Source organism: Lygodium microphyllum, chromosome 2 (assembly GCF_053477565.2).
Source record: "Lygodium microphyllum isolate KBCC chromosome 2, Lygodium_microphyllum_v1.1.10, whole genome shotgun sequence".
NCBI classification, from domain to species: Eukaryota; Viridiplantae; Streptophyta; class Polypodiopsida; order Schizaeales; family Lygodiaceae; genus Lygodium; species Lygodium microphyllum.
This window is the reverse complement of record NC_141136.1, coordinates 39,374,018-39,387,503: the sequence shown is the minus strand read 5'-3', so window position 1 is coordinate 39,387,503 and position 13,486 is coordinate 39,374,018. Positions and strand designations below refer to the sequence as shown.

The 13,486-nt window shown below is 42.2% G+C and overlaps 1 protein-coding gene and 1 pseudogene across 1 annotated transcript; both read right to left on the bottom strand.

The window, feature by feature from the left end:
- Nucleotides 1-10,759: 10,759 nt before the first annotated feature.
- On the bottom strand, nucleotides 10,760-11,218 carry LOC148039641 (G-type lectin S-receptor-like serine/threonine-protein kinase SD2-2). Its single transcript, XM_087661958.1, has one exon. It carries the CDS (start codon nucleotides 11,216-11,218, stop codon nucleotides 10,760-10,762), a length of 459 nt encoding a protein of 152 aa, XP_087518084.1.
- A 12-nt stretch (nucleotides 11,219-11,230) lies between these two features.
- On the bottom strand, nucleotides 11,231-11,794 carry LOC148039640 (G-type lectin S-receptor-like serine/threonine-protein kinase SD2-5; annotated as a pseudogene).
- Between the last annotated feature and the right edge of the window lie 1,692 nt (nucleotides 11,795-13,486).

Sequence of the window (13,486 nt, the reverse complement as noted above, 5' to 3'; positions counted from 1 at the left end):
CTTCTTGCAAATGTTTTGTTGACAAGGCTATTTTGCTATTTTGGATTATGGAGGTTCGAACAAAGATATAATGTTAATTAGTTGGCTCACTATGATCTCTTGGAATGTGAGATGCCTAGGAAGTCTGTCCAAGAAGGATGTGTTTAGTAGGAGAAAGAAATGGAAGCCCCTCTCTTTCAACACCTCCTTTCTAGATAGGGAAGGATTCAACTTATAGTTGAAGGATGCTTGGAAACAAAACAACAATCCAATGGCTAATCCAACGTAGAACTAGATGAGATCCATTGCTATCATAACTGAGATTACCAATATGTATGGCAAAGATCAAGATTGACTTCAAAGAGGGTTGCATGTTAGTAGTTAGCAATGCAGTGAGTATATTATTATGACTCTTTCTAAGTGTTCTAGTAATGGGATGTTTTATCAAATTCTCAAAGAAGTGGAGCATTACATGGAGGATTTGCAAAAACATAAAGGTGAAGTTGCCCAAATTTAGTCTAAGGGAAATGGTATCTTATGGGACTGGTTCTTTGACCAATTTTAATTTTATGAATTGATGAAGCAAAAAAAGCAACAAGAGTTCATCACTATGATAGATGATGGAGGAGGAATCGTGGAATTTATGTAGGGATGTTTCAATCTCTTTGGAATGTATTTGTAAATGGTCTATGCTTAGGTCCATTTGAGGTAAAGATGTCGATGCCAAAGGGTGTCCCATTGTCCCATTACTCTTTGCCACCATAATCACCAACCCTTTGCTTAGGAATTTGGATTTGAAGGTGCAACATGGAGTAAGCAAGGGGCTTCCTATACCATTAAGAAGACACTTGGTCTCCAAATTCTTTGCCAACAATAACTTACCAATATTGTGCAAGTAGAGAGGCAACTAGTAGATGTATTTGATGAAAATGTATGAAAGTTTTCTAGAGCTATCTGGGGTTGTGACTAATGTGAGCAAAAGCAAGCTTATTTATCTAAGATTGAATGAGTTAGCAAAGTTACTAAGGGATCTAGGCTTCCAAGTAGCAAAATTGGAGCTTTAGTTGCTTGATTCTAAAGAATTTGGGTGATTTCAAGATTTCTAGCATCAGACCTTAATTATTGAGCATATGATGGAGGAATTTATTTGATTATCTTGTACATTATGTATGTTATGAGTCAAGTAACATGCAATAGTGACAAAAAATACATGCACAGGAAAGGCCTAATTTTGGCATCATGAATCCAGTGAGATTAATGAAGGTTGAAGATCCATAGCCTAGATTATCATATAAGACACTAGAAGTGAAGTAGGACTCTTGTTTTCCACATGTAACGAGGGTAATGGCCAACAATGAGAGAGGGATGGTCAATGCTAGCTTGAGTTGATCCAGACCACCTATAGGTGGATACACTTGAATTTGTGTGTTATCTTGAAGATAACAACTAAAAAACTTTAATGCCCCCCTTTATATAGTGATTACGCTTGCAAATCTAAAGCCTAACACGCAATTATCTATATCTTTTTCTATCAAAATAGTTTGAAGAAATTCTAGTAACTGACGAAAGCATTGTACAATTCTAGATCACTAGGAGGAGGAGACTTAGCCCCATTGCATAAATTCATTTAATGCATTGTTCACCACATAGTCCTCTGAAATAGTCCCCTAGCATGGTAAGTTGTTCTGGGTTTCAATAGGCATCCATCTTAAGTAGCACCTATGCCCTAGAATCTCATGTCAAGAAGCATATTAGACTCAACTTGGGAGTGTATTATGGTGGTGATCATGTACCTAAATACCAACCAATTATTTAAAGTCATTCCAATGCATATATTCTATCTTACCAATGTGAGCAACAGTCCGATTGGCAATGCTCCAAAGCGGCTAGGTTTTTTACACAAACTTTAGGGTCTAAACATAGCTAGCTGGGGATTAGTCTTTGCTCTCAGCTTAATCCAATGTTGAGGCTGAATTAAATAATGGTTATTGTCCTATAGTTCAACATGAGGTTGAAATTGAAACTAAAACTGAAACAAATAATGGTTATTGTCCTATAGTTCAGAAGTAATAATCAACATGAGGCTAAAACTAAAAATAATGGTTATTGTCCTATAGTGAACTCGTCATGTAGACAAGTGATAAGCATCATGAATGTGAGACTGAACGAAAATAAACATAATGGTTTCTATTATTTTTAGAGATATCTAAGCCATGCTTATGCCATCACTCTATGAGCCTACAGTAATGGAAATTAGGTATCATTACACACTAGTGAGAGGGGCCTAAAACAAATCAGGATTATACCTGAAACAAATTAGGATTACCTTCATAGTTGATTTCAATCATAACCTTCATCAAAGTGTTGTTTTTCAAATTCTGTTTGGACATTGTTCACCTGTCATGTAGACAAGTGATAATCAACATCAATGTGAGAGAAAATGAAACAAATAAAGATAAACTCAAGGGGAGTCAAACCCCAAACAGAATTTGTGTCTACCAAGGAGTCTACTTGCAAAAATTAAAAAGAATATTTGTATAGAGAGAGACATGATTGCCTCTAAGGCAATCATGCCTTAGAGGCAATCATGCCTCTCTCTCACTCACTCACTCACTCACTCACTCTCTCCCTCCCTTGTGCATATTGCTAAGTAAGAGCATATGACTTTAATTCCACATATACACATGTATAGCTCGCACAATATGCACATGAAACTATGTTCTCTAATGAAATTCAAAACTTAAAAATAAAAAGTAAGTGAATTTACATATCAAAATAAAAGGTTGACTCTACTTTTACATCATCTAATGACATTTCATATTATTATCCAATTTGTGTTTTATTTTTTAAAAAGATCTCCAAAGAAAAACCATGAAACCATCCCTTGTCTATAATAATATACCAACAAAGAGTCATTGGGGTATTTGTTGAGATTTTAAGGTGCCAATGTCAACAACATATGCAAATTGATTTGAAGCATTGGGTAGATAGGAATATTAAAGGATATATAAGATCCAATTAGACACTAGATGTTGGAAATGGGTCTATTAGAGATGTAGACTCTATTAGATATGTAAATAATTCCACAAGTCTTGGTAGCTAATATTATCACTGATGAGACAAAACATTTTTAATTTAAAGAATCTTGAGTGTTACCAAGATCCCTTTAAGTCTTCCAATTTTGATGAGACATGGGCACCATGGCCTCTGTATTTAAAATAATGAGGGTAATTCCTATCATGTTGTTGGATACTGTAAAATATTACACGGCGCAGCGAACAGAATCTGAGAAAGAGATAGAGAGTACACAACAGATAAGAGGAGAATCAGTAAAATTCTTTAACTCCAAACAACTGATACAAAGATGGCTCTGTCCACCCGTGCGCTTCCACTGAGTGAAGCTTAGATGGCGATCTAGACAGAAGATAGGCGAAGAGCTTAAGGCTAGCTGGAACAACAACTCTGACTGGGTGAAAGATGAGTGTAAGATGGCTGCGAAGGGGTTTAGCTTTTATAGCCCACGAAGGTCGTTAGGTCGGCCTGCTGACCGACCTACCATATGAGCCTCCACTAGTCGGCCAAGGAATATTCCAGGGAATATTCCCTTTACCATCGGGCCGGGGGCGCTGCCCCCGGACCCCCGCCAGGGGGGCCGCTGGCCCCCCTGGGACCCCCCAGCCAGGGGCCGCTTCCGCGGCCCCCGGACCCCACAATAGGGGCCCCTTTTAACTCCCTTACCACGCAACTCAATGCAATGTGCCTCGAGTTGCTACCAGCTTAACCACTCCGTCTAACCCAAAGATTAGACCCACAATGGTCACCTTTTTGCCATCCGGTCACATAGACCTCATCTGATATACAAGTCAGGACTCCACCAATGTCCGGGCTCACACTTGGCTTCTCCTCATAATGGGGGCCTTACAACTTTGAGCACCATGGATCATTGGTAGTACCTAATGAGGGTGGGGGCATTGATCATATCTAACACCCCCCCTCAATGTCCACCCATAGGTGAACTATCTCCTCGGCCCAATGCCGAGTCTCTGAAGATGAACTTGAAGCAGATCCTTCGTAAGTGCTTTGGTGAAGATATCTGCTCCATTCTCCTCTGTTGGACAGTAGACCAGTTCCACTATCCCATCCTCCATCAAATCACGCACATAGTGATACTGGATCTCTATATGTTTGGTGCGTGCATGAAACACTGGATTTTTGGCAATGGCGATGCAACTCTGATTGTCACATCTCAGCACAGTTGGTTCTTCATCCTGCACTCCCATATGCCATAGAATCCTTCTCAACCATACGGCCTCACATGCAGCAAAACAAGCTGCCTTGTACTCTGCTTCGGTAGAAGACAATGCCACTGTTGGTTGCTTCTTACTAATCCAAGAGAAAATTCCTGAACCCAAAGAGAAACAATAACCAGAAACTGACTTCCTGGAATCAATGTCTCCTGCCCAATCTGAGTCACAGTTCCCCACAAGAGAAGTTCCGAAACTGTATGTGATACCATAGTCAAGAGTTCTCTTCAAGTATCTGAGCACCCGCATCCCAGCCTTCCAATGACTCTCATGAGGTTTGTTTGAGAACCTGCTCAAAACACCAACAGCAAAACTGATATCTGGTCTGGTGTTACACAAGTAGATTAGACTGCCGACCAACCTCCTATACCTCCCAATGTCTGCTAATGCTGATGTATCCTCGACGGATAACTTTGCATTCACCTCCATAGGTGTAGCTATCTCCTTGCACTCGGTCATGCCAAATGCCTTCAAGATCTCCCATGCATACTTCTTCTGAGAGATGAAGATCTTTCCTGGCTCTTGCCAGACTTCAATCCCCAAACAATAGTGCAGCAAGCCCAAGTCTGTCATTTCAAACTCAGAACTCAAAGCCTTTCGAGTTTGGTTGATCATATCTTCATAGTCACCTGTAATAAGAAGGTCGTCCACATATAGGACAATCACTACAGACTTTTTACCATCCCTGTAAACATACAAGTTAGCATCTGAGGCACATCTGTTGAAGTTTAGGTTTAAAAAGAACCTATCTATCCGCTGGTACCATGCTCTGGGGGCTTGTTTCAGCCCATACAATGCCTTCTTCAGTTTACACACTTTGTTCTCAGAATGGGGGGCCTCAAACCCTGGTGGCTGAGCCACGTACACCTCCTCCTTGAGGTCACCATTTAAGAACGCTGACTTAACATCCATTTGGTACACTGGCCACTTCTTGTGGGCAGCCACTGCAAGTACCGTGCGAATAGTGGTCATTCTGGCAGTTGGGGCAAATGACTCTTGAAAATCAAACCCTTCAACTTGTGAAAATCCTTGGGCAACTAGTCTAGCTTTGTACTTTTCTAAGGTACCATCAGCCTTGTACTTTACCTTCCAGATCCACTTGGTGCCAATAATCTTCCGCTTTGCTGGCCGATCCACTAGCTCCCAAGTGTCATTCTTCATTATGCTGTCATACTCCGCCTGCATAGCAGCCTTCCATGATGGATCTGCAAGTGCTTCTTCTAAGTCAGTTGGCTCCTTTACTTGTCTCATAATCTCAACCATCAAGGCCATGTTGACTATGTGAGCACAAGCCCTCCTTTGCTCCTCTATTCTCTGAGACCTCCTTGGTCCGTCTGCCTTCTCCTCAACAGATGCAGGCATAGGATTATTGTGGTCATAGAGCTGCTTCACCCAGCGCGGCAATGGCTTTTCCGGTGGGGTGATGTCAGGTTGGTGAACTTTTTCCTCATCATCTGAAGATGATGCTTCCTCCTCCTTAAGGATAGGGATAGCTCTCGGGACAGGTTCATAGTGGACTACTTCTTCGCTTGATGATAAAGTGGAAGACCTTGCCTTCTCCTCCTCCACTGTATGCGGCTCCTCCTTGAACACCATATCACGGCTCGCGATGATCTTCTTTGCCTCTTGGTCATATAACTTGTAAGCCTTCTGCTCATCACTATAACCCAAGAAGATACATTTTCTGCTTTTTGGTTGTAACTTGTTTCTCTTCTCATCTGGAACATGTGCATAACATTCACATCCAAAAATTCTGAAATGTGAAACAGATGGTTTCTTACCAGTGTAAGCCTCATGAGGTGTTTTTCCCTTGAGAGCCTTTGTGTAGCTCCGATTTAGAATGTAGACTGCAGTATTAACAGCTTCAGCCCAAAAATGGTTAGGCAATCCCTTGCCCTTTAGCATGCATCTTGCCATCTCCACAATGGTACGATTCCTGCGTTCCACAACACCATTCTGCTGAGGTGTGTGAGGCGTCGTCAATTGACGCTTGATCCCTTTGCTCTTGCAAAAGCCTTCAAACTCCTTTGAGTTGAACTCACCACCACCATCTGTTCTAAATTTCTTCACACTTTTCCCTGTTTCATTCTCAACAAGTATTAGCCATTCTTTAAACTTACCAAAAGCTTGAGCCTTATCACGAAGGAAGTACACCCACATCTTCCTACTGTAGTCGTCGACAATCAACATAAAATAAGAAGATCCCCCCAAGGCCTGTGTAGGCATCTTACCACACAAGTCAGCATGCACCAACTCTAGAGGAGCATGTGCTCTATTCTTGCTTTCTTGTGGAAATGCCTTTCTCTGTTGCTTGCCCATCATACAAGCTTCACATGGTTCCTTCAATTCAGTTATTGTAGGTAGGTGAGCAACCATACCTTGCTTTTGCATCTCCTTCAATACTGCAAATCCGATGTGTCCAAACCTTTCATGCCAAAGCTTACTTGTGCCCACTCCAGCGGTGGCTGTAAGAGCACTTAGCTCATACAGGTTGTTCCTTCTTTCTCCTTTGCCAACAATTGTGCCAGCACTATCAATAATTTCTGCACCTGTCTTCTTGAACCTCACTTCATGACCAAGATCAGTTATGGCAGCAACTGATAAGAGATTTCTCCTGATTTCGGGAACATACAACACATTTGAAAGCTTTTTGACTTCACCATTTGCAGCAACAAAAGAAATAGTACCTGTGCCCGCAGCAGGGCATTTAGCATCATTTCCAACCGTCACAGTGATGGATTCTTGTAGAGGCTGCATAGAACTGTATAGACCTTTCTTGTTGGTCATGTGACGGGAGGCCCCACTATCCAACACCCAAGAGTCAGTGGTAGATTCTTCTTGCGCCGAGGAGCACACTTCCTCAATGGTCGCCATGAATAATTCCAACTCTGCTTCAGCCGTATTGGCTGTCTCTTTCCCTTTAGTTTTAAGGGTACCATTCTTTTCATCTGCCTTCTTGACACGACAATCTGCAATTGCATGTCCTTTCTTCTTACAGTAGAAGCACTCTCCTTGAAACTTCTTCTTGCCGCCCTTTTTCTTTTTGTCACCATCATTTTTGGTGGAGGAAACACCTTTGCCTTTTGCATTGGCAGAGAATGCAGCATCTCCATTGTTGCTTCCTTCTCGGGCTTTCAGCCTCAACTCCTCCTCCATTAATAATGCACAAAACTCCTCAAAAGTCAAAGCTTGAGGTCTCACCTGAGTATTAAGGGCAGTTACTAGTCCATCAAACTTTTGTGGACAAATCCGAAGACACCTCCGAGCTAGCTCTTCGCTAGTCTTTTGTATCCCAGCGCCAGCCATCTGGTCGCGCAGATTCTTAATCCGAGTGATGAATGCTTCAACCGTCTCTCCTTCAGCAAACTTCTCCGCTGCTAGTTGATTCTCCAAGTTTTGAATCCTTGTTTGGTTTCGTGTTTCATACTGACTCCTTAGTACATTCCAAGCCTCTGACGCTTTGGTTGTATGCTGAATCAGAGTCAAAACACTGTCAGAACAGCTTGTAACTAAGGCACACAATGCATCTGCATTCCTTCGTTTCCAAGCTCGTAGAAGATCTGCATTCGGAGGAATCATCACACTAGGATTTGATGGGTCGGGGGTAGGCTGTGGTTCTGCGTCAGTCCCCAGCACAGTCTCCAGAAGCTCATAAGAATCAAGGATAGTTGTAATTTTGAACTTCCACAAGGTGTAGTTTGTACCATCTAACTTGCCTTCGCTGAAGGTTGGTGGACGAATCCTCAATGTTTGAATAGCCGGTACAGCAGCACCACCTCCTGCACCGCTTCCTGATGCGCCAGAACTGCTTCCCGGAGTCGACATCGTTTCTCTTTGCTGTTGAAGCCTTTGCCTCTTGCACGCTCTCCGATCTCTAGAGCCCCCTGGGCTCTGATACCATGTAAAATATTACACGGCGCAGCGAACAGAATCTGAGAAAGAGATAGAGAGTACACAACAGATAAGAGGAGAATCAGTAAAATTCTTTAACTCCAAACAACTGATACAAAGATGGCTCTGTCCACCCGTGCGCTTCCACTGAGTGAAGCTTAGATGGCGATCTAGACAGAAGATAGGCGAAGAGCTTAAGGCTAGCTGGAACAACAACTCTGACTGGGTGAAAGATGAGTGTAAGATGGCTGCGAAGGGGTTTAGCTTTTATAGCCCACGAAGGTCGTTAGGTCGGCCTGCTGACCGACCTACCATATGAGCCTCCACTAGTCGGCCAAGGAATATTCCCCGGACCCCACAATAGGGGCCCCTTTTAACTCCCTTACCACGCAACTCAATGCAATGTGCCTCGAGTTGCTACCAGCTTAACCACTCCGTCTAACCCAAAGATTAGACCCACAATGGTCACCTTTTTGCCATCCGGTCACATAGACCTCATCTGATATACAAGTCAGGACTCCACCAATGTCCGGGCTCACACTTGGCTTCTCCTCATAATGGGGGCCTTACAACTTTGAGCACCATGGATCATTGGTAGTACCTAATGAGGGTGGGGGCATTGATCATATCTAACAGATACATGTTGGCATAGGGGAGTACAAGCCATCCCAACCTATGGAGATAGAGAGAGAGGGAGAGAGAGAGAGAGGAATGGTGCACACATCAATATTCTTTTGGCATAATTTTTGCCACTGTAGTTGGTCTATAGACGTCTTTCACTCCTATACAAGGGTTCATTTTCATGTCTTAGTGCACTAGCTCTCTCAAGTCTTTCTATAGGCTCTTTAGCTAGTTCAAACTCTCTCTTCTTCTCAACCTTCCTTTCTTGGTACTTAGCCAACTTCATAGGTTCCTCAAAGGTATGTGGATCCTTCAGCTCCACTTTAGCTTTCCATTTGGATCTTCACCTCGAGAAAAGTAGATTGCCTTCAAAAATTTTGGGCTACTTCTCCATCATCAAGATGAGGAGCAAGACATTACCTTTCACTACATATGATACATACCTAATCACAATGGCATCCAAATCTTGCTCCACAACATGTACTTTCTAGGGAGCAAGCCCTATGTGCACCAATGAGATAAAGACATTGAGAATAACTTTTACATCATTGAAGGGTATCTCCTCTGTTCAGCAAAATCCTTATCTTTGCTTATTCCCAAATTCTCCCCATCTTTGAATTCATTTGAGACAAAAACAACTTGAGGTTCAAAGATGTTGACTAGAAATTGAACCTAAAGGCTTGTTTAAAATTTTAGATGGATTGGAGCAAGAAACTATCCCATCTCCCCAAACGAATTTAAAAAAAAAAACATCTAGTCTTCCAAGCCAATAACAAGTAACCATGCTTCTAGAAGACCCTAAGAAACCTTGAAATTGATTATTCTAATCCTAGTATCTAGGTTGGGATTTCACCCTCTAAAGCTATGCCTAGCCATTGCATGCCAAAGACAAATCTTAACATGATTACTCCACTCCAACCTACTTGAAGAGAAAATATGAGCCTACTAGCCTTACAACTAATATCTACAATGGCACTCCATTAACATCGCTTCTTTGTTCACCATAAGAAAAAAGAAAAGTGATGCTCTAGTCATCCCCAAACATCCCTTGCTCAAATTTAAGATAGATATTTAAAAATGCCATATTAGCTGTGAGCGCCATCTTGAACACCACTAACTTTGACCACGCAGTTGGCTACTTAATACGGACTCTCGTGATGGTGGTCACAAGGAGCTCCTTGTGAAGCTACCCTTAAAGCTAACCTTAAAGAAAAAACCCTTCATGAAGTGTAATGTATGTGAAACTACCCTTAAAGGAAAATTTGTATCCATTTCCCACCAATGGATATTTTCTTCATTTTCTTATACTTCCTGTACATCCCCTCTTTCTAATTTCTCATCCTCCCATCGTGATTCGTGCTCCCATTGTTTTGCATGCTCATGCTCCCATTGTTCTGCGTGCTCGTGCTCCCATTGTTCTGCGTGCTTGAGTGAAAACAAGGCTACCAATAGTCGACGTTACTTTTGCATGATCGAGTTGCCTGTGGCTCGAAAGCCAATATCGAAGGAGGAGTACACGACGTCAGCACAAGAATATGATAGAGTACATATGCGATGGACTTATATATTGCGGCCGATAAGTGAGAAAGCTCTCGATGAGACTAGATATGTAAGCTAACAAATGTAAATCATTATAAAATCTTCTCTGTGTTTGATCAGTGCTCTGTAATAATTAGTTGAAAGCTCTCATATATTATAATTGCGATGGACTATATTGCTAATCAGTACCCTGTGAGCAATGATTGGGCGGCCGGATGTTGATCATCCATATGCGTCTGGGAATAAGCATCTGCAGGCCAATGAGACATTATATTGAAATGAGAGAGAGAGAGAGAGAGAGAGAGAGAGAGAGAGAGAGAGAGAGAGAGAGAGAGAGAGAGAGAGAGAGAGAGAGAGAGAGAGAGAGAGAGAGAGAGAGAGAGAGAGAGAGAGAGAGAGAACATGGGGGTCGATGGACGATTGCCCTAGCGAGTCTCTATGCCACTCATGCTGGCAGTGAAGGCACAAGAGTTGTAATTTGAGGCAGCCATTATACCGGTGCCTGCATCACTAGACACTTCGTCCCATGAGTGAGGCTGAACGATGGCCACTACAAAAGGAGCTGGCTCTCTAGGCAACTCCCTGCTTCCTTCAAGCATGTGGCACACGGTGTCCATGGTGGGCCTCAGGTTAGGATCAATTTGTATGCACAGAAAGGCCACATGCACCATCCTCTGCACTTGGCCTGGGTCATACCCCCCCTGCAGCCTCTTGTCCACCACTTCAAACATCCTTCCTTCCTTGCATTTCATGGCAGCCCATGATGGGAAGTACCACTCCCCATCATCAGACCCCACCAAGGATTGGTCGGCATTCCTCCTACCCCCTACCAGCTCTAGCAGCACCATCCCATAGCTGTACGCATCACATTTCTTGCTCACCATGCCGTGGGAGAACTACTCTGGCACAATGTAGCTCGGTGTGCCCCTCAACGCAATCCTGATGTGGGAGGCCTCTTGCCCCACTAGCTTGGAGAGCCCAAAATCAACCAGCTTGGGCGTGAAATCATGGTCTAGAAGGATGTTCTAAGGTTTGATGTCAAAATGAATGATGGGCTGTGCGCACCCTTTGTGTAGATACGCCAAGCCACGTGCAATCCCCATGGCTACTTCATATCTAGTGTCCCATTTCAAGAAGTTGTCTCTCTCTTTGCCAGGGAAAAATCCACCTATCCAAGGATCCATTCTCCATGAGCTCATACACAAGAAGTCTGTTGGACTTCTTTGAGCATAACCCATGCAATTTGACCACATTGTAGTGGCTTGTTCCACCTATGATGGCCACCTCTGCTAGGAATTCCTTGCTCTGCGTGAGCACGACATCTAGTTTCTTAACTGCCACTCTCGTCTGTCATGAAGAACCCCTCTATAGACACGTCCACAGCCTCCTTCACCCAAAAGGTTACTAAAGCCCCCAGTGGCTTTAATTAGTTCTTGATATGAAAACCTTGAAGGAAGCATGGGCAATAGCGTCTGGACATCATCATCCCCACTATCAGAACCAGATCGACCATATGCGTTTGGAAATTAGCTCAGGTTGCTTGTAATTAACGTGCCAATCCTATGGTGCCCAAGGCTTTTTTATGGTGGCCTCGACATCATTACAAGTTTAAGGGCTTGCCAAAGATCAAAACAAACTTGAGGTTTAAAGTTAGGATGTTAAACTCCTCAACATCTTTGAATAAATTCCAGTTATATTCAATCTCATTCAGCCTCATGAGAGTCTGCCCCCCTCCATTTGATGTCTATAGACTTTGTCCACTCCATTCCGTCAGATTTTTCCACTTCAACACACCCATTGATTAATTTTGTTACATATTGTCTCTCTATAAGTGGCTTTTGATATTGCATTTGGTGTTGGAAGGCGTGCTTGCCCTGCTAGACATGAATGTACATATCTAATCTGATCTGTCCTTATCGGGTCTCCTACTAATTACTTTGCCTTTGATGTTTTTGCAGGATGCAGTGATATATTCATAAAGGATAAAAGACGATTTACTCCAATATATTAGGTACTTGTGGCAATGTAGTGATTCATAAAATAAACACTACAACAATTCCCTCGACCGATATTTTCAGGTATGCTTTTGTAGCTTTGGATGGTGGATGTGTGGTGGATATATGTATGTAGCTTTGGATATATGTATGGTGGATCTATGATGCTTTTGTAGCTCTGGATATATGTATGTAAGCAAATAAAAAATAAAAAATCAAAGTACTAGTCTATGTAGTTTATGTGTAGTTCAAGGGTGTATGTGGAATGAACCACACCCTTGCTAATTTGCAATGTCTAGAATAAACTATTGCTATAGGTCTCTGACTTGTTGACCATGGCACCAAACTCACTACACTCTCCTCATGAGTCACAATAAACTATTGCTATAGGTCTCTAACTTCTATATACAACTCACTACACTCTCCTCATGAGTCACAATATACCTCCTATATATTCCACTAATCAGGGAACCTCTCAACCACCTCCTTTACACTCACACCCCTCCCCCATAAACCTTCCTCTATGACAACCACCATTACTTTTGACAAGTATGTTGCTCTAGAGCCCCACTTGGACTCTTCATCACAAGAAAGAGCAAGCTTACACCTAGCTCTAAGCCATTAGTCTTCCTCACTCTTACTATCCTTTTGTTTTCCCTCATTTTTCCTCAACTTTCCAACCCCTTATCTTGGCCTCATACCCACTTATGTGCTCATCAACTAATGCCAATGTTTACAAAATTTGACCCCATCACTTTAAGGAAGTGTTTGGGAAAGATTGCTTCTTTTTAATTGTTTTTAAGGAAGTGTTTGGGAAAGATTGCTTCTTTTTAATTGTTTTTAATTACTTTTATTTTTTAAATAAAAATAATTTTTAAAAAGATATAAAGATTTATAATTATAAAAATTTTCCTTGAATATTTGCTTTTGATCCATTATATTGTAATTATAGTAGTCTTTATATTCATGAACAGTATCCACAAAGGGAAGTTGGGAGGTCATTCTACGTGTCTTCCATCGCATTGAGGTTGTCTTCTATCGCATCTTTCAAGGCAAGTTATCTCTAGAACCAAAATTACATGCTTTCATGTCCCTCACGAACCCTCTTTTCTTCTTGCTCTTGAGATCAAGGCTAGGACGAGAAGAACAAACTAGTAG